Source organism: Camelina sativa, chromosome 7 (assembly GCF_000633955.1).
Source record: "Camelina sativa cultivar DH55 chromosome 7, Cs, whole genome shotgun sequence".
Taxonomy (NCBI): Eukaryota; Viridiplantae; Streptophyta; class Magnoliopsida; order Brassicales; family Brassicaceae; genus Camelina; species Camelina sativa.
Window position 1 is genome coordinate 5,868,423 of NC_025691.1, and position 24,864 is coordinate 5,893,286.

Here is a 24,864-nt window from a genome sequence, read left to right on the forward strand (position 1 = left end):
TTTTTTTTTTTTTTTTCTAATTTGTAATTTTTTCTTAAACTTCTAATTTAAATTTGAAGCAAAAAAAAAAAAGTATTTTACTAAAATTATAAAGACTGTTCCATTCAAAATACAGTAAGTGTTATATATTAAGAAATGGAGCACAAAATAGTATAATTTTACTTCAAAATCTACAAAATAGTAACTTATTTTTTTTAGAATACTTTCATTTTTCTGTAGTATGTGAAAAGTGTCAAAATATGAAACAGGGGAGACTAGTATCATTGTAATTATTCCTGAAAAAATATAAAAATCGGATTGTAAAATATTGTCATAGTGTGTTTGACCTATGGTTTACAACTACAAAAACTACCATAAAATGTAACATGAAAAATTGAAAACCACACAAAACATTGCAAGATTATAGAAAAATAAAAAATTATTTGACATCATTAGTTATTATGACATATCACACTTTAGGCAACAAAGGTAACTTCAAACTTTATATTCACAATTCACAAAATTACAAGATCCATTTTTCCCATTGATTTGAATATTTTGTTTAATCGAGAAAAAAATTCACTCAGAAGCCTTACCATATCACATGTCTCTTGCTGAAACTTCCATAAGCCAACAGACGTATATGAGATGGAATTTGAAACAGTGGTCCTCTTCTTCTCCTTCTTCTTCTTCATCTGCATACTCTTCGATCACAGAAAAAGAAACAAACCTATAGGATTAAAACTCATCTCTGATTCTTTCTTCTTTAATCACTTCTCAGTTTTTATGTGTCAGTGGTCCTCTCTACCTCCAACGATTATGCAAATCATGCTCCTCATACATGCATCATATATTACTTACTCCGTACTTGTTGGGTTTTTCAAACCACTGTTGGCTTTTTCTGGTTTTGTTGTAGCTCTTTTTACCGCCATTCTCAACTTTGTCATTTCAAAATATTCAAATGATAATAATAATAATTATGGTGCTCAACATAATCCATCCAATAATCTCACGTATTGATCAGTTGAAACAGTAACAAATCTTGAAGTCATCACAGAGACAAGACAAGAATTTGCTTAGTGGTAACATTCTGTCTTAATTTAACAGTGTTTCCACGCCCTTAGTGATCATGTTTGAATTAAAACGACAATATGATAACAACTTTTATTTGTTGCTTACATTTTTATAAAGTGGAAAAAGAATTCATAAAAAGTGGGCTTTAAAGAGAATCTCCACAGTTCCATCTAACTTCATATGAACATTAACAACAAGTCAACAACTACAAATTTCACAAGACATACTTAATTATACTAATTTGACCATTAGGTTAACCAACGTTGCATTAAGAGATTCTATTTGATTTTTGTAAGTTGAAGCCAGATTTGTTCGAAAACATGGATGATAAGATCATGATACTCCTTAGGATTCAAAGAAAGGTAACAAGCAAGAAGATCCTCCAAGTCTTTTGAAGCTCTGATGTTGTTTTCTTCTATCATCTCAATCATTGAATCCCTGAAATCTTTCTTTGGATCAACGGACCGCTTCATCACAGCATAGCTCTCAAGAACATCTTGTCTGCTGCTCTCTGATCTTTTTGACGTGCTTCTACGCATACCCGAGAGTTGTATTCTAGGTGAATTTACTCTTTTGAGGTTTATCCCTGCTGAGGATTTTCTTCCACTAGACACTCGCCTTTGGTGTTTCTTCTCGACTCTATACTCATGATCTTCATCATCTTCTTCGTTCTCTCTGTTAATCTTCACGGAGAGATGGCTCATCTGTAGTTTCTTGATCGGGTTACTTGCAGTACAAGCTTTCTTTACAGAATCAGACTCTTTGACCTTGTGCTTGGTGAAGGCTTTGTTCTTTGAGTGAATTTTGAAGTTTGAAAAGTCAACGAACTCATCATCACCTTCCTCTTCGTAGAAACTGTACACGAAAGACTCAGGGGAGATTTCAAGAGCTGGGAGCAAGCAGTGAGATGAATCTTGACCATTGATATTGCTCTTGTTGAAACCTGCGGATACAAGAAGAGGAGGAGTCAAAGGATTGAGTGATGGTTTGTAAAGTGTCTTTCTTTTACTACTCATCCTTTTTGTGTAAAGAGAGCTTCTTGGTGAGTTATGGTGAGGAGGATTATTAGCTACTAAGCTGTTGGAGAGATAAGAGTGATGAGAAAGAGAATCTGAGGAAGGTTTCTTCTTGTTTGAGGAAGAAGAAGGCTTGGTTTTGGGTTTAGACTGTTTAGTCATGTCTTTGAGCTTATGAAACCATGCATTTGGAATCATATCTGAAAGCCTGAACTTGTTATTCCTCATCTCTCTCTCTCTCTCTCTCTCTCTCTTTTCACAAGAGTTTGTGATGTTTCTCTTAAAAGAAAACTATGTTTTTGTTTCCTTTAGATAAAGAAGAAGGTGAGAAAGCAGAGTTCTCTCAATATAATATGAAAGATAGAGAAAGAAACTGAAGATAGAAATTGGAAACTAGTGGGGCTCAGTACTAGAGAAAGCTTAAAGATGTCTTTTATTTGTATCGTCATCATCAACATCACTCATCAGCATGAACTACTTGAGACATCACATTTACACGCTTGTGTTCACTACATAAGTAGGATTTAAAATTAGTAACACAATAAAAAAAAAATTAATAGTGGAGTTTTAATATTTTGGTGTGGAATAAATTATGAAAATATGATACAGTTGATTCTGACAGATTCTTGACATCATTTCATTCAGATTTTGTTTTTCACTTTATAAAAATGACAAAAATAACTTAAAAGTAAAATTATTATCGAATTATAAAGAGTAACAAATGTAAACAGTTTTAGGGAACCCGTTGACCAAATGGCAATTGCATAAGAAAACGCAGCTTTTTTTTTCCTCTTCTAAAGAAGTTTTTTTTTTTCCTTCTTCTAAAGAAGCTTTTTGAATGAAAACACTAAAACGTTCCTCATCATTTAGTTCTAAATAAATATATATAAAACTACGCAATTCAACTAATTTTATATATATATATATATATATATATATATGAATCAATCAATCTTGGTTTTAGTACATAATAATGAAATTATATACATTCATTTCGATGCTTCTTTGAATTTGGTAAAGTCTGAACCTTATCTTATGTTTCTAGGCAGAAATAATTTAGTATTCTAGCACTTTATATGTAGGTGATACAGATATACAAATGATGAGATTAGGATAATAAAAAGTTCCATTTTGCTCATTTGAACACCTTTGAATAAAGGTGAAGCAACTTTTGCGTCGTAGTAATGATCTTAAGAAAATTTTGGTCTACCATGTCCACTAACGCCGAACATTTTGAGGACACTATTTTTATATACATTTCCTTTACAGATCAACTGTTTTGGCAACTATCTTTTTAGCTTCGACAAAGTAAAGAAAGATGCTTATTCAAAATAAAATATTTTCCATCCTTGCTTCATATAAGCACAATTGATTAGTGATCAGAGGCCGTCGGACCGATAACTATAAATTGATGTGAGTTTATATTGCTTTAAACAAACCTATAATCTATATATGAAAGTTGGATTAAACAGCAGATAATATATGTGCACACACAAGTCAAAGCAATGTGCCAATGTTACGAAAATTATTACTGAATTGGGAAGAGACTTAGCAGTCAGCATGCCAATAAACAATCATATATATTTCACATTTGATTATAGACATGAAATGAAAAGAAATTCATAGGGTACAACTACAAATTCATAGGCTAAAAAGTCCAGCAAAAAAAAATAACGAATCGCATTTTAATATGTACTAGGTACTAACCCACGGAAAACCGTAGGCTGAACTTTTTTTGATGAAAATATTTAATAAATTATTTTGTTATTATGTTATTTATAAAGGTTTGTGATTAAAAATTCATTTTGTTTATATTAAATTTTTGTATTTTAAAAATGTTTATTGAAAACCTGTCAGTAAAATATTTGCATTTAATGAATAAAATTGTTTAAACCTTTGTCAATTAAATGCAATCTTTGCTATTGTTGTGAAGTAAGTAAAAAAATATAACTAACATGTAAAAAAAGCAACTAAATATAACTAGTGAAGATTCTGAAAACCCTCTTAAAAAACAACATTCATTGTTTTTTTTTCTGTGTCTTCCATTACTTGTTTGTAATAAGCATCTTCAAGCATTAAAATATATTTAAATCTCAACTTAGTTTTATTTTTCTAAAGAACGGTGGCTAAAAGAAAAATATAACTTTTTTAAATAGATAAGATACTATATCTATATTTTTTATTTATTAATTTTAAAAATCTAAGAACTGTTATATATTTTATTACATTTGATTTTTGATAAAAAATTTAACCCATGCTGGAAAAGTTTTTTGACAAAATTTGTAGTTCTATAGATTTTATTCAATTAGATTTTTAAAATTTAAGCTGTTAATTTTTAAAGTACAAATTAGTTTTGATTCTAATAGATGTTTTTTAACTTTTCTACAATTTATTTTATTTTATGTATCCACAATTTTTGTTTTCTAATTAATTATATTTATTTAATTAACTAATTAATTTTAATTAAGTTTTTCTAATGGAAATTGAATGTAATTTTTTATACATTTTAACGTTAGTTTCATATTTATACTTTCAAATTAATATATTAGGATATGTTTAATTATAAAATACTGATATATTCCACTATAGTAGTATATATAATTAACCCGCCATGCAAGGCATGAGATTTTTCGTAGTTTGCCAATAATACAAGAGCATTTATTTTAATTGTGGTGAGTTGTTGAATCTCACTCTCTTAGTTTCATAGTCCAAGTCTTGCAATATTTGTAGATGTGAAATCCAACACATAAAAAAGAAACATCTAAGTATGAGATCTCTAAAATCCATGAAATTAATTAACTAGCGGATTATTCATATTTAAAAGGTGATTCGTTTTCCACTTAGAATTGGAGGTGGGACTAGTTTATACATATTCAACATGTGTAGTTGCATTGACCCACCAATGAAGTAACGACCATTTGAAATTGAATATACAAGAACAAATCATCATCTTGGATTTTGTTTATAAGCAAAACACTTGCAATTTAAATTTAAAAAAAAAAAACATTTTTAGTCCACCGTTTTTAGAAAACTTCATGGGACTCCACCATCATGATTTACACACACAAAGACGTGAATCCACGCAATATAATTCCAATTTTCTAACCTTATGCACGCCCATAACAGAGCAAAAAGCCAAAGAGGATCATCATCATCAAAAAAGGTTCAAGACAATGAGAGTGAAAGCAACTTTGATTAACTTCAAATCAAAGCTTTCCAAATCATGCAACAGATTTGTCTCACTCTTCCGCTTCAGAGTTAAAAGACCTGTCTTTATTAGACCTCTTCGTTCCCGTCATAGCAATGTCAAACCTAGACGTCAACATCATCCCAAGAAGCCAATCTGTTCTTGTCTTTGTTTTCTCAGCACAAGCAAGAACCAGAAGATGAGCAACACCAAAGCCAGAAGTTCCACTTGTAAGACGATCAATATCAGTTTAGTTTCGAGTTAAAGATTATGCTATATTGCAAATATAACGTGGATCTTTATCTCTTTTTTCTTTAATGGCCATTGCAGTTAGTGTGAACGATGAGGATTTCTCAAAGTATATGCAGTCGCCTCTTACACCAGCAACAGCCAAGAAGCTGTTCACTTCACCCATCACGACGCCTGCTTACGCTGCACGGACCAGGAGATCGCTTAACTCAAGAGACGCATTCGAAGACAATGCTGTGGAAGATGCTTGCAGAACATTTGAAAACTATCTGATCCATCTGATTGTTGAAGAAGGGAAGATAGATGACTTAATGGACATAGAGGAGCTTCTCTATTGTTGGAAGAATCTTAAGAGTCCTGTCTTCATTGAACTTGTGTCCAGATTCTATGGAGAGCTCTGCAGAGACCTGTTTTCAGGTGAATGAACAGATCAATACATGAACGAAAGATATCTTTCTTTGTCGACCAAAATAATTAATATATTTGTGGTTTGACAATTGTTGGATACACACTATCTTAAGGTTTTTTTAGTTCAAAGTTGAAATGTGTAAAGACCATAAAGATTGTATGTTTTCGCATTTCACATAAGCGAGAAACTTGGATTTATATGAGCTATAGACCAAAACTTGAATGTGAACAAAGATACAAACCAAATGATCCATGGAGTATGGAGAGAAATGTTATAGTTCATCATTAGTACTTACCAATAAAACTTTCATAATCACCTACCTCCAAAGCTTTTTTTGGTTTTACCCTTTTGTATTAGAAAGATGATTACACATGAGATTTCACAACTAAATCTCTGATTATGAACAATTCAACGGTTAAAGAACCTTGTTGTCATTCTTCTTTTTTCCATCATACACTACATATTCCATGTAGACACTTGAGATTGAGAATTTGGTTCCTCTTCTGACCACAAAGATGTCAAGAACCTATAGCCACTTTTGCCATTTTTGCAAAGATTTGAAACATCGTTGACAGTTCTTGAACCGAGCAAAAACTATGTTTGACCAAATTCATCTTTTGTCTTCTCCCTTTCCGGTTCGGACACAGACAAGCAACTGAATCATAGGTCAATCCGGTATGACCGGTTCCACCAAATTTATTTTATCAAAAATAAAGTAATCTAATAAATCAATTTGACTTTTACATTTTTATCATCACAAGTTCACAACATTTTACATGTTCTCTTTTAATTTTTTACATATGTTAATAAACTCATCTACAAATTAAAATATCAATTGAAGGTTTTTTTTAAAATTTTTATTTTTACGTAATATAAAAATTGAGAAATAAAAAAATTATCACAAATGTGTGGACACGTGTGGTTCCGCGTCTTCACACTCCTCAAGCCCCTTTCATTTTATCCCAACTCTGTTCTGTCTGATTATTGGAAAAATATCAACAAAACAATTCGGATGTAATATTATAAATCAGAGTTTTTGTTCTCCAAGTCCAATCGTTGCGTTACGGTTTACTTCAATTGTTGCAATGAATTGCCCAGCCATGAGTGCAGCACCATCTCCTTCTTCTTGCTCTTCTTCTTCTTCCTGTTCCTCCTACTCTTCGTTTCGTCCTCTTCCTCCGTAAGTTTCCGATTACCATTACAATATCTCTCTCTCTCTCTCTCTCTCTCTCTCTCTCTCTCTGTGTCACCTTAGACATTACATAACTGATTAGTATTATTGTCTGGTGTATACCTCAGACTCTTGCCACAATTGAGTAACAACGATTCACAGAGATCTCTGCACTACTCTAATCTAGCATCCCTTTCGAACCGTCTACTTGGAAAGCATTCATTGCCTTTGAGAGCATTGGTGTCTTCTACTCCTTTAAACATCTCGGCTTCCTCTGTTATCAGTGATGATGCTATTTCGCCTTCCTCTGTTCTCAGTGGTGATCCCAAAATTGGAGTCTTGTTGTTGAACCTTGGTGGCCCTGAGACTTTAGATGATGTTCAACCTTTCTTGTTTAACCTCTTTGCCGACCCGGTATCTAATCTCTATCTCTCTGCATCCTTGAAATGCGTTACGAATATGTGTTTTTGATTTTGCAAAGTTACAACCTTTTTGTTTGGATATGCAAAAGATACACTCTTTATCTGAAAAAGCTCAACTATGACTGTTTCAATTGTTTGTTAGGATATTATACGGTTGCCGCCGCTCTTCCAGTTTCTTCAGAAGCCGTTAGCTCAGTTTATATCAGTAGCAAGGGCTCCCAAAAGCAAGGAAGGTTATGCATCTATTGGTGGTGGTTCTCCTCTTCGCCACATTACTGATGCACAGGTTAGTCCTTGTTTTTCTCATATCACAATTTGATCTTAACTACTCTGCTTTTCTTATCCTCTGTCATTTATTTTTAGAAGAGGCAACTAAAATGGCTTGGTAGTTTTACAAAGTGTTTCAGACTTTCAGTTTCCTTTCCATTTGTATATCTCTTTTGCTTGTGCTAGACACCTCAACTTGAGAGTAATTAGTTGTTTACATTATGCAAAGTTTATCGAATGGAAGTAGCGATAAGAGTACTTTAGTTCATAGTTTTTAGTTGTTTAGCTTCCTCCTCATGCTATTAAGTCATGCCATTGTTTACTCTACATTCTTATGTTGTACCTGTCATAACTTTATTCACCAGGCTGAAGAATTAAGAAAGTGCCTTGTGGAGAAAAATGTCCCAGCAAAGGTATATGTTGGTATGCGGTATTGGCATCCATTCACTGAAGAAGCCATTGAACAGGTGCGTAACCACAACATCTTTGTAATTTATCACACATCATTTCCAAAACGTAGATGCACACGTCAGATGATACCTCCTCTTAAAATAATATTTTGTTTGGTTTTTGAATGTGAACACAAATAATTTAACATGTATACACAAAAGGAACAAATTGATCAAAGTTCTTACAACTCTTACTTTTGAGTTTGTTTGTAAGCTCTATAACAGTATGTAAACATTTTTCTTTGAAGCTGACCCTAGTGACTCTTACTAATTTTCTTTCTATATCAACTTGTAGATAAAAACAGATGGAATTACAAAACTAGTTGTTCTACCACTTTATCCACAATTTTCGATATCGACTAGTGGTTCAAGCCTAAGACTCTTGGAGAGAATATTTCGGTGAGACTTGCACATCTTTCATGTTTTTAGTATATACCAAGACCAGCATATATAATTATTTACCTTTCTGTGCTTGGCTCACTATTTACATAGTGAGGACGAGTATCTTGTGAACATGCAGCATACTGTTATACCCTCATGGTATCAGCGAGAAGGATATATAAAGGCAATGGCAAATCTAATCCAAGGCGAGTTGGAAAAATTTGGTTCCCCTAGTCAGGTAGACAATCTTGCGTCTCATCTCACTCGATTTTTATAAAGGAAAAGAATTTGTAGTTTTCTGGTTTTGCCAATTTTAACTATCCTAAGACGCACTTCAAACCGAAATATATGTTACAGGTTGTAATATTTTTCAGTGCACATGGAGTGCCTCTTGCATATGTTGAAGAAGCTGGTGATCCTTACAAGGCAGAGATGGAAGAATGCGTTGATCTGATTATGGAGGAGTTAGACAAGAGAAAGATAACTAATTCTTACACTCTTGCTTATCAGGTATCTTTTTTGTTACATTAGTAGTATCTAGAAACGTGATCTTGAAATAGTTTCACTCAGTCTGTTGTTTTGTTATTTTCTCGCAACTCTCCAACAGAGCAGAGTTGGACCAGTAGAATGGCTTAAGCCATACACTGAAGAAGCCATAACTGATCTTGGTAAAAAAGGTGTTGAGAATCTTCTGGCCGTACCCATAAGGTAAAGAAAACAGTGTTTCTGGTACAAAATGCTGTCTCTTCTGGTTATTTGATACTCAAGTTTGTTCCCTATGTTAACAGCTTTGTGAGCGAGCACATTGAAACTCTGGAGGAGATAGATGTTGAGTATAAAGAGTTAGCTTTGAAGTCTGGTATCAAAAACTGGGGGAGAGTACCTGCGTTAGGAACAGAACCCATGTTTATATCTGACTTGGCAGATGCTGTTGTGGAAAGTCTTCCATATGTTGGAGCTATGGCAGTCTCAAATCTTGAAGCTCGACAGGTAACAACAACAACACTCATTCATCTTTTATGTCCTAAAAGCTCCACAAAAGAAGAAGCTGTTTTATCTTCATTTCGATGGTTCATTAGTACCCTATGGTTTAATTCTTTTTGTTGTTGTTGTTGGGCAGTCGTTAGTTCCACTCGGGAGTGTAGAAGAACTATTAGCAACGTATGATTCACAGAGGAGGGAGTTACCAGCACCAGTGACAATGTGGGAATGGGGATGGACAAAAAGTGCAGAAACATGGAACGGAAGAGCAGCGATGTTAGCGGTGCTAGCGCTCTTGGTGCTTGAAGTCACCACCGGAAAAGGGTTTCTGCATCAATGGGGCATCTTGCCATCATTATAAATATAAGAAACATAGTCTTTTTTTTCTCCATCCAAAAACCCGTGTGGGATAAGGCCCCAGCTATGTTGTTATACTCTCTTTTTATTTTCTTTTTTGTAGAATCTTGACATTAAATACGTCATACTGTATTTTCATGAAACATTAAACTATGGTGACGAGAAGTAGGGGAGAAATAGACATTAAAATTTAGCAGTATGGATTAATATTTCTGTAAATATCATATTCGTTTAATCTTTTGAAATTGGTGTATTTTATTTCTATGATTACACATCATTTCAAAAATTGCTGAAAATGTTCGACACTACAACTTAGTCTACTTAACAACTCGCACTATGTGAAGTATAAATCAATTGAAATAAAATACTTTTTAGGATTTAAATGTCGTTTGTGTAAAATGAAGTATGTATATCATCTATGGCATCACTAGTAGAATCTTTGAGTATTGGTGTTCCCAAAATTTCTATGTATGGGAAATAGTCAGAGACGGACATCGTTTTAAACCATGGATGAATACGATGAGTGCAAATAAAAAGACATATTGGAGATGTTTGTATGGCTCAGGATGTAACAGATGGATCGTAATCAATGATTTTCAAAAAGCATATTGGAGTCTCATCGAAAAGATGTTAGCCAAGCAAGAAGAATATCAAATGAAGACGAAGCGACATCTAATTTCACTTTTTCGATTACTTTGTCTTACTTAAGGATTGGTTGTCTTTGTATATTCATTGATAAACTATGTAATCTTTGATTCAAGTTAATAAAGGAAGATGTTAAAAAAAAGTATGTATTTAATTCTTCTTTTTAATTTGTATTTATTCGGTGTAAAAATATATTGAATGTGGAAAAAGGTTTTGACGTGGAAAATCTATTGATAAAATGTTACTATTTATAGCAATACATGTTTTCTTGTGTTTTAAAAATCAAATTCATATATTTTATGTTTTATCGAGTAACAACAACAATTTGCATGTTTCTTATAGAACCATAACAAATTAACAACATACATTATATTACAAGATAATTTAATTAGTTAATTTTATTATATGCTAGTAACAATCGGATTTAAAACTCCTTTTTTTTTTGGAGATAGCCTAATTTTAATGATTTAATATTTTCAATTAAACCATTTCTAATTTGTTGAATTAGTCGGTTTGTTAAGATTTTCTATAAATGAAAGAGAATAAGAGAAAAAAATAATTGTGAAAAAATATAATTAAATTTTAAAGTATGAATATATCTATGTTCTAAAAAGGATATTCTGAATGAATGTCATTTTCATTTTGAATATATCTTTAAAACATGAATGAATTTGAAATTTAGCTGTGTTTTATTTCAAAATTCCTTTATAATCCTAATACGTTTGAGATTATGATCATGATTAAATTATTTAAATCCTAAATATATAATTTTTGAAATTATAAATGTTTTGAACATTAGGTACAATCATGATGATAACATATATAAATTCGTTTTTAAAATCACTGAGCATATGAATTTGATGAATCTGATCGAACATTGCTTCTTCTTGCAACGTAAATATATGAGTATTACTATTTTACTAATTAAATTAGACATTAGATTTTATAATAGTAATTTTGAATAATTTATAAAAGTAGATGTTAACAAAAGAGGTGCATGTTGATAAATTTGAAAGATATCAAATAGTTTTAATTTATTTTTATGAATTTTGAATAATCTATAATGGCATGGATGTAATATAATTCGTAGTAACTAATGAGTGTTATTTACTAAAATGTGTCTCGAAGTATATAAATGTCATTGCTTCACTAATTTTGTTTTTTGATAACACCCCCTAAAATTTAGCAATATCAATTAATATTACAAAAAATATCATTTTATTTAATTCATTTTAATATTTTGAAATTGGTGTATTGTATATTTTTATTTCTTTGATGAGAGGTATGTGCTTATATGTTGTTTGCTTTGCGTTTTCACCATGCTGACAATCGTCTGTTGTAGTCTTAGGTACAGACGTGAATATGTATGTGAAACCTCTCTTGCTTTATTCAAAGTATTGGAGCTTATTCAGGGAGATGAGACACAGTCTCGTGAGGTAATGCTTAATTCATAGTGGACTTAGATAATTAATATCAAAACATTTTTTTACTTAATTCTGTTAATGTTTTTGTATTTTGGCTGTAGATTTCGGATACCCACTCTGATGTGAAACGACTAGCCCGAATCTTTTGGCCGTTCAACATTATTTCCCTCGATTCTTATAGTAAAAGTCATTCTACAAGACTTCCTGAGGTTATTCCCGAGCTAGACATATCAACATATTTCTAAAGAATGCTTTTCTATTAATATATGTATAGGGGTAATTTGCTATTCTTTTGATATCTAACTATTACTAGTCTCTATTAAATCATATATGTATATATGATATATTGGATGAAAATTTATCCATAAACTCCCGCCTAGAGCTCTAAGTCCCTTTAATTTTTGCTCCTCCTAAATCATAATACTGAGATATATATATATATATATATATATATATATTTGCTTCGCATATGTTTTTGAAAACCTCATGGATCAGTTTCTCTTATTCGTATTGAGTTATATGCTCTCTTCCGCTGATAAGTTTTTCATGATAACTAAATATGTCCAATGTGACCTCTTTGATACCCATAAATATCTTTCAATTCATCATATTAGCCGATCAATCTTTATGGTCGTTTTTATGCTCATAATGTGCCTAACATGTGCACAATTGCTTGTCATCCTGTGTGTGGATCGAATTCATAAGTTTATCTTGATTTAATTTAATAATAGTCATGTTATCGTTTTATTTTACTTTTAATATATATCTAACGTAATTTAGTATTTTTGTTATTTAAAATAATAAAATTGAAAAACATTATTCAAAATTCACAATTGTGGTGCGTTTTAGTATTTAAGAATATCTTTTTTCACTCCTAAATTGGTAAATAAAAATTGTGGAACTCCGTAAATCATATACATAAAAGTCAGGTTTTGATCTCTCCTTATTGGTTGATTTTTATTTAATGTTTTCTAATGTTTTTATTAACTTTCTAATTGTTTAATTGCTTTAAACAATATTTAAGACCAATTAATACAATATATTTAACTCACACATTAAAATAAAATTATAACTGAAAATAAAATCTCCTCCTCTCCCACCAATATCAAATGTTGTTATATCTCATATGTGTTGTAAAAGTTTGATTATATATTTAATTTAGAAAGTATTATATATATATTTAACATGGTTTACAATTTTTATTTTATTCATATAAAAAATAAAATATTTCTTTTATATTTCTTGCCTTTCTAATCTATTCATATTTATTTTTTGAATTTCCATAGTTAAATTTAAATGCACATATGTTGGTTTTAACAAAAAAAAAAATCAAGTTTATTTGAGAATTAGATATTCTTATTCCTTTTATTGGTCCATTTGACATTTAATTTTAAAAATTTAATATTCATTTTTAATTAGCCAAGACATTTTATTATATACATTAATGCATACTTTAAATTCATTTTTTACTACTGAATTATAACTGAAATTACATAAATTGTGAATTGACTTTTTCTCCTCCATTCATTTTCATTTAAACACACTATTAATTATAATTGTAACTTTTTCTAATTTAATTATTTTAGAAATGTAACTTCTATCACTTTTTATCCTATAAATAACCATTCTCACATCCTCCTCCACCATATCCCAAATCCTAAATATTTTCTTTGTTTTTTTATAATGTTCTTGCAAACCCAAATAAGAGTTTGATTATATTTTTTGTTTACTATATATTTTACATTGTTTTGAATTTTATTGTTTCTTTGTTTTATGTACTTCTCCTTTTCTTCTTTGTTTTCTTATATTATTTTGATTTAGAATACATATGTATTCTAATATGTATAATAAATTTTTGATGACCATAATAATATTTTGGTTATAACCATCTCATAATAAGGGAATCAAGCTAAAGAAAACATCTTAAGTCTTTACTTTAGATGTTTGATTAGTTCTTACAAATTCATGTATATTTATTTTATTCTTAAAATTTGAAATGTTCTCATGAAGGAAATTTTTGTAATATAATTATCAAATCAATTTTTTTTACCTCTCTCTTACCTCCAACAAAATTGTAATAAATATATTTTAGAATACTCATCATTATATTTCGTATGTGATTCAACATATAATTATATAAAAGTCATAATTTTTAAATTTAATTCAAATATGCACTTTAAGGATTTTGCTATATAAAAAAGCAATTTGGTATTTATTTTCTTTCTAGCTTTTACTACAAGGATGAAAGATTGAAACTAATCCTAGCAATATAAATTAAATTAAGGGGAATATAAAAAAATTGTAATATAATTATCAAATCAATATTTCTTAACTCTCACTTACATCCAACAAAATTGTAATACATTTATTTTAGAATAATAATCATTATATTCAGTTTGTGATTCAACATATAATGATATAAAAATCACTATTTTTTTATTTAATCCAAATATGTACTTTAAAGATTTTCTATATAAAAAAAACAAATTGATTTTTTATTTTCTATCTAGATTTTAATTACAAGAATTAAAAATTATAACTAAACCTAGCAATATATCTTAATTTAAGATTCTTAAATTAAGGGGAATATAAAAAAGATTTCTTTATCGTATTTTAAAACTTTGAATGCACTCCATATAATTTTATAGGAAATATGTATTTTTTACTTTCAAAATAGTTTAGCTTTTAATTATTAAATACTTTAGGTTATGTGTTAGTTTATATGAAAAACTTAAATTATGTGTTAGTTTATATGAAAAACTTAAATTATATATTTAAATCACATAGTAAAATTTCGTTTTTATTATTAATAATATTTTATTACCTCAAATGCTTAAAAATACTAATAAAAAATATTATCAAAGTTGAACAATAAAAAATAAATAACTTTAAGAGATATGTGTAATGTATGTAAGATTATATTTAAATAAGTTATATATTTTGATATTGTATGATTTGAATAAATAAAAGTGTCAAAAATGTTAATGACATTTAAATTAATTTGTTAAGTTTTTTTTATTATGATTATCAAATAAATTTAAATTAATTAATATATTCTATTATACAACAATCCGCGCATTTGCGCGGGATATTATCTAGTTTTATAGACACTAAGCTCAAGATTTTCAAAATAAGCAAAAATTGCTTTATCATTATCAAGTCCAAATTTTAAATGAAGTATATACATGTCATTGCTTCACTAAATTTGTTTTTCGATAACACCCCCTAAAAGTTAGCAATATCAATTAATATTCCAATAAATATCATTTTATTTAATTCATTTTAATATTTTGAAATTGGTGTATTGTATATTTGTATTTCTTTGATTCTCTCACTCATCATTTCAAAATTTGTGACTATGGGCTGTTATTGGAGAGGTGATTTCTAAATCCATATGGAATTGTAAATACTAAAAATCAAAATACATGGATTTTGAAATAACATATTTTATCCTTGGATTTGAATCCTTATATTTTACACTTTCAAATCCATTCAAATCCATTTTAAACATAATGTGGATTTTGAAATCCAAAAACAAATCATTAAATGAATAACATAGGATTTTAACAACTATTTGTAAATCATGGAACCAATAACACATAATTTTCATAAGTATTTTAAAATCAATGATTGAATAGCACATTATTTTTGTTTGGATTTTTCAAATCCATTAAAATCATAGAACCAATAACCCCTCAAGTATTCCACCAAAACATGCTATACTATCCTATAATTTGCAGTTTTTCTATCTATAGCTATTATTAGTCTCCAATATCTATTCATGAGTCATGACAATAAATTATGTCGAATGTGACCATATTCTTATACCCATAAATCTCTTCCAACTCATCATATTAGTCGATCAATCTTTATGTTTGCCTTTATGTTTATAATGTACATGACATTTGAAGAATTTGTCTGGCATCCTTTGTGTGGATCGAATTCATAAGTTATTATCTTAGTTTGTTGTCATGTTATCATTTCATTTTACATTTGGAGAGCTTAAAGTTGGAAACTGACATGTGTGAAAGACTATAAAGATTATATGTTTTCGCGCGTTTCACATAAGGAAGAAACTTGTAATTTATTATTAATTATAGACCAAAACTTGAATGTGAACAAAGATACAAACCAAATTATTATACTTACCTACAAAACTTTCAAAAAACAGAGAGCTCTTTACCTGAAACTATCGAAATAACCAAATCTGCAGAGAGGTTCTTTTTACCCTTTTGTCTTAGAAAGATAAACCTGAGACTTAAACACTGAATCTCCAATTTTAAACCCTGGCATTGTGATGAACTCAACGCTTAAATCGTCTTGTCCTTCTTCTTTGTCATCACCCACAACAACAGATTCCATGTATACACCTGAGAATCTGGTTCCTCTTCTGACCACAAAGATCTTTGCTTTAAGATCCAAGGAAGCTGCAAATGATCCAAGAATCCATACCCACTTTGCCATTCTTGCAAAGATTTGATAAAACATTGTTCTTGGATGCTTACCGAGCAAAACTAGTCCCCTCATATCTAAATTCCCAAAGAAAGAAGCCTCCATGGACGGATGAACAACTAAAAGATACTTCTGACCACAGAATCTTGAAAACGCTGAGTCTGGAAACGCTGTTAACACATCCAATGGATCATCAAAACTCATTAGTTCTGTCGCATCACACGGGTTAAGCTTTATGCCGTGAAACATTCTCTGAACAATGTATGACTCAAAAGCATACTTCTTATCTGACTTTTTAGCAAACATTACATTTCCAACAATAGCTTCCACTGCTTTATCCATATTCCAATCTGTAGCTTTCATCAGAGTGATCATTGGCTTAGCAAAGTCGTGAACCGACTTAGAAGCAGCTCTAAACGTGAATTCAAACGAAGAAACACTAACAAACCTATCCTGGAGACTCCTATTCTCTGCAACCAAACATTCTAGCTTCTCCTTCAAAGAGTGAATCTCACTCTCTTTAGTTTTCACTTGCGCCTTAAGTTTCTCCAAATGCTTCTCATTCACTTCGATTTCATCTCTCAAACGATCTAAACAAGAAGCAGCAATCTCTGCCTTCTTTGCGTCAAGCTGTTTCCTTTTAAGGTAGAGACGCTTGATTCTGCGTAAAGCCTCGAGCTGAGACACGACGAGGTTATCTGCTTTAATGACCTTGTCAGGATCATAAGGCAAATGAGCTTGTTGAAACTCAACGTAGGCAAGCTTAAGGGCTGAAACAATGTCGAACAGCTTCGAAATCTCATCATCATCCCAACGAAAAGTTTGAATCTTTCTCGAGGGTTTGTGGCTGATGATATCACAAACCTCAGTTTCCTTGGCTTTATCATCATCTACCAAGATCTCTACTTCACAGAGGTCGTTTGAATTCGATTTCTGGTCAGAGAACACACCAATGGATCTAAATTTGCAGACTTTAGCGAATTTGGACATGATCTCTGATAGATTCGAGGAGTGAGTCAATGTTTTAACGGCGACATTCTCCATTAGTTGAAGAAAGAAACCCTAATCCAGAAGCAAAAAAGGAACAACCTTTATCAAATTAAAGGCCATAGAGCAAGAAACGAAACACAAAGTCCAAAGCTTTCATTGGTTTTAACTTTAGCTGATTCAAATTGGTCAAAACGTGAAAGCTAAGTAGAACAGAACAAGAAAAGATTCAAATGATGAACCACAAACAAGAACACTAAGAAAGCTTAACCATTTGTATGATACAGAACAAAAGAATGAAAAAGAAAAAAAAAAAAAAAAATCACCTTGTTTGTTGGATTTTTTTGTACACTAGTAGCAGCCAAAGCCAAATATGCACGAGGAAGTGCCAAAGTTGGAGCCTTTGTGGTTTGTGCTTCTCTCTCTTTCTCTGTCTTTCAGAGTGAATGCTTGTTGTTGTTGTTTAACATTGGAATGAGGTTTTCCGTTATATTCTTCTTTTTTTAGATTTTGCTCCTAATTAAACAAGACTGAAGATCTAATTAAATAAACAAGAGCCTCGTTAATTGTGATAATTCTTGGTTTCCTAAATTATATAAATCGACTATAATTGGCTTTTAGTTCTTTTTGAAATAAATAATCTATTTGTTCGAAACTTTGATCTTCAACCAGTTTTCAAAATTACTAGTAATTGTTTAATTGTTTTTTTTTTGAATAAATCTTTGGGAATCCAAGAGAGAAAACCTTCAGGAATCTCCACAGGCACCGTCGCGGAGAAACAAAAACCTTTGTCTCCTCCTTTGTTTCTTTCTTGGGACTCATGTCTTTAAAAATTCATTTTTATTTGTTTGTCCTAATTATACTACAGTATAGTATTTTTTTTTTATCAAAATTATACTACAGTATAGTAAGTATTTCTTTTGCTTGGTCAGTAAAAATCTATTATTACACACTTTCTTGTTTCTTGCTTCTTGTTCTTAAAATGTTGATAAAACCCAAGTGGTGAAAATTTGATTTGAATTCCTAATGGACTCTTTTTCATTGTTTGTCTCAAGGTTTATTTATTTGAGTATTACACGTTTTCTAAAAACCGATGCGTTTTTGCATAAATTTTATAACTATTTCACTAAAGAGTTCAACAATATTAAATCCAAATATATACTTCTTTCTATTTAAATTAGTAATTTTTTTTGTCAACATTATTAATTTAAATAAGCCATTGTAAAGGAACATCGTTTACATATAAACTCATAAACGATTCGGTACATACTTTACGTGCCAAATTATCCGTTTTGTATTAGCTTGACGCAAAACTAAAATTAAAGAAAATCTAGAAAACTCTTCTTATTCTTATTTTTTATTCAAATTAATACTCATTTAAGATTTTTTCACACAATTTTCTATTTTACTCTTCTTTGATATATTTTCTAAATTTTTTTTATGAGTCAAGACATTAACACAGTTATAATAAAATTGGATTTTTTTACCAAACATATGCATTAGAAAATTAAACGACAACTAAAACAGAAAACATGAAGTATAAGTATATAATTATTATAATTAATAATGAAAATTATAGATTAAACACTAAATAATTATTCAGAAAAAAATAATGCTTCTTATTTCAAATACACCCAAAATTGCATCAACTAATGTGACAAACTGCCAAAAAAAAAAAATTGTCTAACAAATTACTCACTTTTACCGTTTGAGTTTCTATTTGAAAATAAAATAAAGAATGCATATGATAAACTAACGAACAGATCATAAAAAACAATATATTTGTTTTATGCATGCAAAATCTGATAAGAAAGTAGCTACATCAACTATCTTCGTCAGTGGAAGTAACAGTTTGAATGAAGGAAAACAAAATTGAGATGATAGGGTTAGGAAAAAAATGATTTGGGTTAGAAAATTGAGAACAGTGATAAAAGATTGAAAGATGAATTAACCCAAAAAAAAACTAAAAAAGATTGAAAGATGTACGTCTATAATAGTACCAAATAATATATTTTCCTAATTTTAATTTGAAGGTTTTTGATAACATACATCACTCGAAGCTTTTGCACCTACAGGTCCTACAACAGCTACACAATATACACAACAAGTGAACAAATAGAGTATATACACTTATTCAATCCGTAAAAAAACAAAAAATTTTAAAGCATTGAGTATATTCGAAACAATCGAGTTCCATCAATCCAGAACTTAAAAGCAAAGAGGAAATAAAACGTATGATAATAAAAAAAAAAAAAAAAAAAAAAAAAAAAAAAAAANCGTATGATAATATGTCCTAGACGAAACAGAAGAAAAACGAAAAATTACAAGAGCCTCAAAAGTCGTGGTAGGCAAAACAGTAGTTGAGATCTCGATTTGTCTAAAATTTTTGGATATCCAAGATTATGAATACTGAAATCCGGATATGTATGTCATGATTTTTGGATCTCGAAGTGGGATCGTATTTTCAACAAAAGAAGATAGAACACTAATGTCTTTGGCGATCCAACAAACTTGGTCAGTCTTCGGATAATACTTGAACAACCTCTTCTCACTGTCATGGAAGTAAAGATTCCCTTACTTCGAAACTGTTAGTGGAATGAACCACATCCCACAAACGTTGGGGTAAAGATGTGTAGGCAATAAACGTATTGAGTAAGTTTTGGTCCATGTTTCTTCTTGTGTATCCATGGTCCATATCTCTGCGTTCACATGAGAATTTTGAATATAATTCCTGACCATGGCTAGACGATCATCAAGGTTGACTAGAGGGGCAGGGGAAGGTAACATGGGCGGTGTTGGGGACTCCACGGAACTGCTCAGTGTGAAGGTCCAAAGCGAGTATCTTGTAATCATCAACTACTTGGAACCAGTAGATGGACCCATTCACAAAGGCCGAATGTTTTGTGGCTTCCACAGGGTACGAAGGACTTGGGAGTTTCCGCCATTCACCAATGTTAATATCAAGAATTTCAGATTGGTCGCTATCAAAGAACATTCTCACTACTTTACTGCTTCCACTAACTTCGTCCTTACCAAATCCCATCGACCAAAATATTCCGGGAAACATTCGAAACTAGATTCTACGATTTCGATTTTTCAGCCCCATCAATGAATATATATTATATATACCTCCAGGTCCGGGAATTAGCTGACAATAGTGATCGTAGCGACTAGTATCTACTGGCTTTGGGCCATAAGGGAATCTAAGGAGTTCTCCCGTGCAAGGGTTCAAAACGTTGATCCAGCCTGGTACGGGCCGAGGATGCAAACCAGACCATCACACGTCATCGAAGGTCGTGTGGCGGCTAATAGACGATCTGAGTTCCATCACTAAGTCAACTCAGAGAAAGACAAAAGAGAGGACAAAAGAGAATCGGAGAAAGCAACCCTAGAATTCTCTTTGGACAGCAACAAAACAAAACCAAAAGATAGTGGGCCAAAGATGGTTTGGAAGCCCAAGTCCGTTGAGAAGAAGCCAGAGCCCATCAAGCAAAAAGAGTCCATTAAGGAAGTCTCAAGCCCATCTACAAATCAAGACAAAGAGAAGAAGAATCTAGATGAGAAGGAGGAAGCTGTCAAGAAATGTCTCAAAAGCAAAAGTAATCACAGCTGTTCCAATGGAGAAATTGTGTTGACCAATAGGTTCAAAGGTTTAGAGATAGAGGTGACATGTTAAACCTAATCCTCTTAGTATAAATATGAACAGTATTGTAACCAAGAACTTAAGGAGAAAATAATAACAAAGTCATGAACTTATCTTCTTCATTTGAGTGTTGATTCTACTATCTAATCATGGTATCAGAGCACAGTAGATCCTTGGTTAATCCATCCATGGATCTCTACTCTTTTCCTCCGTTAAACATTACAAACTGTGTTACTCTCAAACTAACACAGAAGAACTATATCTCTTGGAAAGCTCAGTTTGAGCCCTTTCTTTCTGGGCAAAACTTACTCGGTTTCATCAACGGTGCTCATCCTGCTCCGCTTGAGGTGATTCTGGTGTCTCTTCCATCGAGCAAGGCTACCACTGTTCCAAACCCAGATTACGGTGAATGGTTCAGGGCTGATCAGATTGTGCGTGCTTGGCTTCTCGGTTTGTTGTTTGAAGATATTCTCGCTGAAGTCACATGCACCAAAACAGCTCAGGATCTGTGGTTAGCACTCACAAATAACTTTAANAAATTTTTGGATATCCAAGATTATGAATACTGAAATCCGGATATGTATGTCATGATTTTTGGATCTCGAAGTGGGATCGTATTTTCAACAAAAGAAGATAGAACACTAATGTCTTTGGCGATCCAACAAACTTGGTCAGTCTTCGGATAATACTTGAACAACCTCTTCTCACTGTCATGGAAGTAAAGATTCCCTTACTTCGAAACTGTTAGTGGAATGAACCACATCCCACAAACGTTGGGGTAAAGATGTGTAGGCAATAAACGTATTGAGTAAGTTTTGGTCCATGTTTCTTCTTGTGTATCCATGGTCCATATCTCTGCGTTCACATGAGAATTTTGAATATAATTCCTGACCATGGCTAGACGATCATCAAGGTTGACTAGAGGGGCAGGGGAAGGTAACATGGGCGGTGTTGGGGACTCCACGGAACTGCTCAGTGTGAAGGTCCAAAGCGAGTATCTTGTAATCATCAACTACTTGGAACCAGTAGATGGACCCATTCACAAAGGCCGAATGTTTTGTGGCTTCCACAGGGTACGAAGGACTTGGGAGTTTCCGCCATTCACCAATGTTAATATCAAGAATTTCAGATTGGTCGCTATCAAAGAACATTCTCACTACTTTACTGCTTCCACTAACTTCGTCCTTACCAAATCCCATCGACCAAAATATTCCGGGAAACATTCGAAACTAGATTCTACGATTTCGATTTTTCAGCCCCATCAATGAATATATATTATATATACCTCCAGGTCCGGGAATTAGCTGACAATAGTGATCGTAGCGACTAGTATCTACTGGCTTTGGGCCATAAGGGAATCTAAGGAGTTCTCCCGTGCAAGGGTTCAAAACGTTGATCCAGCCTGGTACGGGCCGAGGATGCAAACCAGACCATCACACGTCATCGAAGGTCGTGTGGCGGCTAATAGACGATCTGAGTTCCATCACTAAGTCAACTCAGAGAAAGACAAAAGAGAGGACAAAAGAGAATCGGAGAAAGCAACCCTAGAATTCTCTTTGGACAGCAACAAAACAAAACCAAAAGATAGTGGGCCAAAGATGGTTTGGAAGCCCAAGTCCGTTGAGAAGAAGCCAGAGCCCATCAAGCAAAAAGAGTCCATTAAGGAAGTCTCAAGCCCATCTACAAATCAAGACAAAGAGAAGAAGAATCTAGATGAGAAGGAGGAAGCTGTCAAGAAATGTCTCAAAAGCAAAAGTAATCACAGCTGTTCCAATGGAGAAATTGTGTTGACCAATAGGTTCAAAGGTTTAGAGATAGAGGTGACATGTTAAACCTAATCCTCTTAGTATAAATATGAACAGTATTGTAACCAAGAACTTAAGGAGAAAATAATAACAAAGTCATGAACTTATCTTCTTCATTTGAGTGTTGATTCTACTATCTAATCATGGTATCAGAGCACAGTAGATCCTTGGTTAATCCATCCATGGATCTCTACTCTTTTCCTCCGTTAAACATTACAAACTGTGTTACTCTCAAACTAACACAGAAGAACTATATCTCTTGGAAAGCTCAGTTTGAGCCCTTTCTTTCTGGGCAAAACTTACTCGGTTTCATCAACGGTGCTCATCCTGCTCCGCTTGAGGTGATTCTGGTGTCTCTTCCATCGAGCAAGGCTACCACTGTTCCAAACCCAGATTACGGTGAATGGTTCAGGGCTGATCAGATTGTGCGTGCTTGGCTTCTCGGTTTGTTGTTTGAAGATATTCTCGCTGAAGTCACATGCACCAAAACAGCTCAGGATCTGTGGTTAGCACTCACAAATAACTTTAATAAGGTATCATCCTCTCGCCTCTTCGAGTTACAAAGTAGACTCCAATCTGCAGAAAAGTTAGTACGATCTATGAGTGACTATCTCAGAGATATTAAGAATGTGTGTGAACAACTATCCTCCATTGGTAGTCCTGTCCCGGAAAAGATGAAAATTTTTGCTGCTTTAAGAGGGTTAGGTAGAGAATATGAACCTGTGAAAATATCGGTTGAAGGAATGATTGATCTTCATCCACCTCCCACCTTCGATGATGTGGCTTCTCGGTTGACCTCGTATGCGGATAGGCTATCCAACTACAGCACCTCTGTTGATCTCTCTCCTCACTTGGCCTTTTTCACCAACTACTCTGGTCGAGGAAGAGGAAATGTTCGCTCTGGTGGCTCACGAGGACGTGGAGGTTTCACTACCAAAGGCAGAGGCTTTCATCAGCAAATCACTCAAGGATCAGTCTCTGGCAGCTCCTCGAACACAGACACCAGAGTCATCTGTCAAATATGTGGAAAACCTGGGCATCCTGCTCTGTCTTGTTGGCATCGGTACAACAACAGTTACCGACAAGAAGAGCTTCTGCTTGCCTTAACTGCTATGAGAATCATTGATGTCACCGATCACTCCGGCAATGAATGGGTCCCTGATTCCGGTTCCACTGCTCACATCACCAACTCCCATCACAACCTACAACAATCAAGTCCATACATCGGGTCAGATACTGTCATGGTCGGAAATGGAGAATTTCTACCCATCAATCACACTGGATCTACCAGTCTGCCAGCAAGCTCAGGAAGCTTACTCTCAAGGATGTCTTGGTCTGTCCTAACATTGCAAAATCACTGTTATCGGTTTCGAAACTTACCAAAGATAATCCATGTTCTGTTAACTTTGATGATGATCATGTTGAAATCCTTGATAAGGCAACAAAGAGGCTTCTGGCTCTGGAAAACAGCAGTAACGAGGGTCTCTACATTCTGAAGGACACTCCAGTTCAGGCTCTTTACTCCTCTCGGCAACACTTAGCTTCTGAAGATGTGTGGCACATGAGGTTGGGGCATCCAAGTCAACAAGTTCTTCAAAATCTGTCCACAACAAAAGCAATAGTTATCAATAAAAGCTCCAATGGCATCTGTGAAGCATGTCAATTTGGGAAAAGCACTAGATTACCTTTCTCTCCTTCAAGCACGACAACTTCAAGGCCTCTACAACGCATTCACTGCGACCTATGGGGACCTGCACCAATAAAGTCAGTGCAAGGATTTCAGTATTATGTTATTTTCATAGATAACTTCTCTCGCTTCTGCTGGTTTCATTTAAGTTAAAGTCAGACTTCTTTTCATTATTCACTATGTTTCAAGATTTAGTGGAAAATCAGTTTCAAAATAAAATTGGTAGTTTTCAATGTGATGGTGGTGGAGAATTTACAAGTACTAAGTTTTTGAGTCATC

At 32.6% G+C, this 24,864-nt stretch overlaps 5 protein-coding genes and 2 pseudogenes across 5 annotated transcripts; 3 read left to right on the forward strand and 4 right to left on the reverse strand.

Moving 5' to 3' along the window:
- LOC104700445 (transcription repressor OFP2-like) lies at positions 1,156–2,460 on the reverse strand. The gene has a single exon (XM_010415968.2). The coding sequence runs from the start codon at positions 2,295–2,297 to the stop codon at positions 1,332–1,334; it is 966 nt and encodes a 321-aa protein (XP_010414270.1). The 5' UTR covers positions 2,298–2,460; the 3' UTR covers positions 1,156–1,331.
- LOC104700446 (transcription repressor OFP17) lies at positions 5,107–6,107 on the forward strand. The gene is made up of 2 exons (XM_010415969.1): positions 5,107–5,486; positions 5,587–6,107. The coding sequence occupies exons 1-2, from the start codon at positions 5,243–5,245 to the stop codon at positions 5,928–5,930; spliced, it is 588 nt and encodes a 195-aa protein (XP_010414271.1). The 5' UTR covers positions 5,107–5,242; the 3' UTR covers positions 5,931–6,107.
- On the forward strand, positions 6,893–10,141 carry LOC104700447 (ferrochelatase-2, chloroplastic). Its single transcript, XM_010415970.2, has 10 exons — positions 6,893–7,094; positions 7,214–7,499; positions 7,650–7,793; positions 8,140–8,241; positions 8,519–8,622; positions 8,716–8,842; positions 8,962–9,114; positions 9,212–9,312; positions 9,393–9,594; positions 9,725–10,141. Exons 1-10 carry the CDS (start codon positions 7,000–7,002, stop codon positions 9,944–9,946), a joined length of 1,536 nt encoding a protein of 511 aa, XP_010414272.1. The 5' UTR covers positions 6,893–6,999; the 3' UTR covers positions 9,947–10,141.
- Positions 16,120–17,942, reverse strand: LOC104700448. Its single transcript, XM_010415971.2, has 2 exons — positions 17,777–17,942; positions 16,120–17,525 (listed from the first exon to the last, which is right to left on the reverse strand). The coding sequence occupies exon 2, from the start codon at positions 17,505–17,507 to the stop codon at positions 16,236–16,238; it is 1,272 nt and encodes a 423-aa protein (XP_010414273.1). The 5' UTR covers positions 17,508–17,525; positions 17,777–17,942; the 3' UTR covers positions 16,120–16,235.
- On the reverse strand, positions 19,529–20,493 carry LOC109125399 (annotated as a pseudogene).
- Positions 21,593–22,316, reverse strand: LOC109125400 (annotated as a pseudogene).
- On the forward strand, positions 23,042–24,394 carry LOC109125401. The gene has a single exon (XM_019227007.1). It carries the CDS (start codon positions 23,042–23,044, stop codon positions 24,392–24,394), a length of 1,353 nt encoding a protein of 450 aa, XP_019082552.1.

Coding starts and splice junctions, on each gene's coding strand:
- LOC104700445 (XM_010415968.2), bottom strand. CDS start 2,297: ATGAGGAATAACAAGTTCAGGCTTTCAGATATGATTCCAAATGCATGG.
- LOC104700446 (XM_010415969.1), top strand. CDS start 5,243: ATGAGAGTGAAAGCAACTTTGATTAACTTCAAATCAAAGCTTTCCAAA. Junction 5,487..5,586: donor CAAAGCCAGAAGTTCCACTT/GTAAGACGATCA, acceptor TGGCCATTGCAG/TTAGTGTGAACGATGAGGAT.
- LOC109125401 (XM_019227007.1), top strand. CDS start 23,042: ATGGTATCAGAGCACAGTAGATCCTTGGTTAATCCATCCATGGATCTC.
- LOC104700448 (XM_010415971.2), bottom strand. CDS start 17,507: ATGGAGAATGTCGCCGTTAAAACATTGACTCACTCCTCGAATCTATCA.
- LOC104700447 (XM_010415970.2), top strand. CDS start 7,000: ATGAATTGCCCAGCCATGAGTGCAGCACCATCTCCTTCTTCTTGCTCT. Junction 8,843..8,961: donor AATTTGGTTCCCCTAGTCAG/GTAGACAATCTT, acceptor TATATGTTACAG/GTTGTAATATTTTTCAGTGC. Junction 9,115..9,211: donor CTTACACTCTTGCTTATCAG/GTATCTTTTTTG, acceptor ACTCTCCAACAG/AGCAGAGTTGGACCAGTAGA.